The following is a 5,000-nucleotide window of genomic DNA, read 5'->3' on the forward strand; positions in this document are numbered from 1 at the left end:
CTGAGGTAGTGGAGGCCACCTGAGGTAGTGGAGGCCACCTGAGGTAGTGGAGGCCACCTGAGGTAGTGGAGACCACCTGAGGTAGTGGAAGCCACCTGAGGTAGTGGAAGCCACCTGAGGTAGTGGAAGCCACCTGAGGTAGTGGAGGCCACCTGAGGTAGTGGAAGCCACCTGAGGTAGTGGAGACCACCTGAGGTAGTGGAGACCACCTGAGGTAGTGGAGACCACCTGAGGTAGTGGAGACCACCTGAGGTAGTGGAGACCACCTGAGGTAGTGGAGACCACCTGAGGTAGTGGAGACCACCTGAGGTAGTGGAAGCCACCTGAGGTAGTGGAGACCACCTGAGGTAGTGGAGACCACCTGAGGTAGTGGAGACCACCTGAGGTAGTGGAGACCACCTGAGGTAGTGGAGGCCACCTGAGGTAGTGGAGGCCACCTGAGGTAGTGGAAGCCACCTGAGGTAGTGGAGACCACCTGAGGTAGTGGAGACCACCTGAGGTAGTGGAGACCACCTGAGGTAGTGGAGACCACCTGAGGTAGTGGAGACCACCTGAGGTAGTGGAGACCACCTGAGGTAGTGGAGACCACCTGAGGTAGTGGAGGCCACCTGAGGTAGTGGAAGCCACCTGAGGTAGTGGAGACCACCTGAGGTAGTGGAGACCACCTGAGGTAGTGGAGACCACCTGAGGTAGTGGAGGCCACCTGAGGTAGTGGAGGCCACCTGAGGTAGTGGAAGCCACCTGAGGTAGTGGAGACCACCTGAGGTAGTGGAGACCACCTGAGGTAGTGGAGACCATCTGAGGTAGTGGAGACCACCTAGTGGAGACCACCTGAGGTAGTGGAGACCACCTGAGGTAGTGGAGACCACCTGAGGTAGTGGAGACCACCTGAGGTAGTGGAAGCCACCTGAGGTAGTGGAAGCCACCTGAGGTAGTGGAGACCACCTGAGGTAGTGGAGACCACCTGAGGTAGTGGAGACCACCTGAGGTAGTGGAGACCACCTGAGGTAGTGGAGACCACCTGAGGTAGTGGAGACCACCTGAGGTAGTGGAGGCCACCTGAGGTAGTGGAAGCCACCTGAGGTAGTGGAGACCACCTGAGGTAGTGGAGACCACCTGAGGTAGTGGAGGCCACCTGAGGTAGTGGAGGCCACCTGAGGTAGTGGAGGCCACCTGAGGTAGTGGAAGCCACCTGAGGTAGTGGAGACCACCTGAGGTAGTGGAGACCACCTGAGGTAGTGGAGACCATCCTGAGGTAGTGGAGACCACCTAGTGGAGACCACCTGAGGTAGTGGAGACCACCTGAGGTAGTGGAGACCACCTGAGGTAGTGGAGACCACCTGAGGTAGTGGAAGCCACCTGAGGTAGTGGAAGCCACCTGAGGTAGTGGAGACCACCTGAGGTAGTGGAGACCACCTGAGGTAGTGGAGACCACCTGAGGTAGTGGAGACCACCTGAGGTAGTGGAAGCCACCTGAGGTAGTGGAGACCACCTGAGGTAGTGGAGACCACCTGAGGTAGTGGAGACCACCTGGGGTAGTGGAGACCACCTGAGGTAGTGGAGACCACCTGAGGTAGTGGAGACCACCTGAGGTAGTGGAAGCCACCTGAGGTAGTGGAAGCCACCTGAGGTAGTGGAAGCCACCTGAGGTAGTGGAAGCCACCTGAGGTAGTGGAGACCACCTGAGGTAGTGGAGACCACCTGAGGTAGTGGAGACCACCTGAGGTAGTGGAGACCATCTGAGGTAGTGGAGACCACCTGAGGTAGTGGAGGCCACCTGAGGTAGTGGAGACCACCTGAGGTAGTGGAGACCACCTGAGGTAGTGGAGACCACCTGAGGTAGTGGAAGCCACCTGAGGTAGTGGAGACCACCTGAGGTAGTGGAGACCACCTGAGGTAGTGGAGACCACCTGAGGTAGTGGAAGCCACCTGAGGTAGTGGAAGCCACCTGAGGTAGTGGAAGCCACCTGAGGTAGTGGAAGCCACCTGAGGTAGTGGAAGCCACCTGAGGTAGTGGAAGCCACCTGGGGTAGTGGAAGCCACCTGGGGTAGTGGAAGCCACCTGAGGTAGTGGAAGCCACCTGGGGTAGTGGAAGCCACCTGAGGTAGTGGAAGTGAGGTAGTGGAAGCCACCAGAGGTAGTGGAAGCCACCAGAGGTAGTGGAAGCCACCAGAGGTAGTGGAAGCCACCTGAGGTAGTGGAAGCCACCAGAGGTAGTGGAAGCCACCAGAGGTAGTGGAAGCCACCCGAGGTAGTGGAAGCCACCCGAGGTAGTGGAAGCCACCCGAGGTAGTGGGAAGCCACCCGAGGTAGTGGGAAGCCACCCGAGGTAGTGGGAAGCCACCCGAGGTAGTGGGAAGCCACCCGAGGTAGTGGGAAGCCACCCGAGGTAGTGGGAAGCCACCCGAGGTAGTGGGAAGCCACCCGAGGTAGTTGGAAGCCACCCGAGGTAGTGGAAGCCACCCGAGGTAGTGGAAGCCACCCGAGGTAGTGGAAGTGAGGTAGTGGAAGCCACCTGGGGTAGTGGAAGCCACCTGAGGTAGTGGAAGTGAGGTAGTGGAAGCCACCTGAGGTAGTGGAAGCCACCCGAGGTAGTGGAAGCCACCCGAGGTAGTGGAAGCCACCCGAGGTAGTGGAAGCCACCCGAGGTAGTGGAAGCCACCCGAGGTAGTGGAAGCCACCCGAGGTAGTTGGAAGCCACCCGAGGTTGTTGGAAGCCACCCGAGGTAGTTGGAAGCCACCCGAGGTAGTTGGAAGCCACCCGAGGTAGTTGGAAGCCACCCGAGGTAGTGGAAGCCACCCGAGGTAGTGGAAGCCACCCGAGGTAGTGGAAGCCACCCGAGGTAGTGGAAGCCACCCGAGGTAGTGGAAGCCACCCGAGGTAGTGGAAGCCACCCGAGGTAGTTGGAAGCCACCCGAGGTAGTGGAAGCCACCCGAGGTAGTGGAAGCCACCAGAGGTAGTGGAAGCCACCAGAGGTAGTGGAAGCCACCAGAGGTAGTGGAAGTGAGGTAGTGGAAGCCACCTGGGGTAGTGGAAGCCACCTGAGGTAGTGGAAGTGAGGTAGTGGAAGCCACCTGAGGTAGTGGAAGCCACCCGAGGTAGTGGAAGCCACCCGAGGTAGTGGAAGCCACCCGAGGTAGTGGAAGCCACCCGAGGTAGTGGAAGCCACCCGAGGTAGTGGAAGCCACCCGAGGTAGTTGGAAGCCACCCGAGGTAGTTGGAAGCCACCCGAGGTAGTTGGAAGCCACCCGAGGTAGTTGGAAGCCACCCGAGGTAGTGGAAGCCACCCGAGGTAGTGGAAGCCACCCGAGGTAGTTGGAAGCCACCCGAGGTAGTGGAAGCCACCCGAGGTAGTGGAAGCCACCCGAGGTAGTGGAAGCCACCCGAGGTAGTGGAAGCCACCCGAGGTAGTGGAAGCCACCCGAGGTAGTGGAAGCCACCCGAGGTAGTGGAAGCCACCCGAGGTAGTGGAAGCCACCCGAGGTAGTGGAAGCCACCCGAGGTAGTGGAAGCCACCCGAGGTAGTGGAAGCCACCCGAGGTAGTGGAAGCCACCCGAGGTAGTGGAAGTGAGGTAGTGGAAGCCACCCGAGTTAGTGGAAGCCACCCGAGGTAGTGGAAGCCACCCGAGGTAGTGGAAGCCACCCGAGGTAGTGGAAGCCACCCGAGGTAGTGGAAGCCACCCGAGGTAGTGGAAGTGAGGTAGTGGAAGCCACCTGAGGTAGTGGAAGCCACCAGAGGTAGTGGAAGCCACCCGAGGTAGTGGAAGCCACCCGAGGTAGTGGGAAGCCACCCGAGGTAGTGGGAAGCCACCCGAGGTAGTGGGAAGCCACCCGAGGTAGTGGGAAGCCACCCGAGGTAGTGGGAAGCCACCCGAGGTAGTGGGAAGCCACCCGAGGTAGTGGGAAGCCACCCGAGGTAGTGGGAAGCCACCCGAGGTAGTGGAAGCCACCCGAGGTAGTGGGAAGCCACCCGAGGTAGTGGAAGCCACCCGAGGTAGTGGAAGCCACCCGAGGTAGTGGGAAGCCACCCGAGGTAGTGGGAAGCCACCCGAGGTAGTGGGAAGCCACCCGAGGTTGTGGGAAGCCACCCGAGGTAGTGGGAAGCCACCCGAGGTAGTGGAAGCCACCCGAGGTAGTGGAAGCCACCCGAGGTAGTGGAAGCCACCCGAGGTAGTGGAAGCCACGTGAAGCTCTGAGTTTACAAGTTGTGTTTTCACTCTGACATGTCATGAACATGGAATTACTGTCCCACAGAGATGAGCGACAGTCTGGCCCCGCCCCCGCTGGCTGCTGATTTGCCAGTTGGAGAGAGGGTGGAGCAGATGAGAGCCTGTCTGAGTAAGTCATTGGCTGACGGGGCAGGGGGTGTGGTCATGACGTATGACATCATCCAGGTGTACAAGACGCTGGTGCTGAGCTATGGTATCTCCCTGGAAGGGCCCTGTGAGGACCTGAAGGTACACACACACACACACACTAATACATACACACACTGATATATACACACACACACACTGATACACACACACACTGATATATACACACACACACACACACACGAATACACGCACACACTGATATACACACACACACACACACACACACACACACACACACACACACACACACACACACACACACACACACACACACTAATACACTAATACTCTCACACACTGATATACACACACACACACACACACACACACACACACACACACACATACACACACACACACATACACACACACACACACACATACACATACACACACACACACATACACATACACACACACACCTACACACATACACACACACACACACTGATATACACACACACACACACACACACACACACACACACACACACACACACACACACACACACACACACACTGATATACACACACACACACACACACACACACACACACACACACACACACACTAATACACGCACACACTAATACACGCACACACTGATACACAGACA

General features: G+C 58.1%; 1 protein-coding gene across 1 annotated transcript in view; it reads left to right on the forward strand.

Annotated features, from left to right (window-relative positions):
• Positions 1-5,000, forward strand: part of polq (polymerase (DNA directed), theta) — a 112,142-nt gene that overhangs the window by 59,303 nt on the left and 47,839 nt on the right. Inside the window, exon 23 of the mRNA XM_055935201.1 lies at positions 4,259-4,461. Within this exon, the coding sequence (XP_055791176.1) occupies positions 4,259-4,461 (203 nt within the window). The remainder of the gene's footprint in view (positions 1-4,258; positions 4,462-5,000) is intronic.

Source organism: Salvelinus fontinalis, chromosome 10 (genome assembly GCF_029448725.1).
Source record: "Salvelinus fontinalis isolate EN_2023a chromosome 10, ASM2944872v1, whole genome shotgun sequence".
NCBI lineage: Eukaryota > Metazoa > Chordata > Actinopteri > Salmoniformes > Salmonidae > Salvelinus > Salvelinus fontinalis.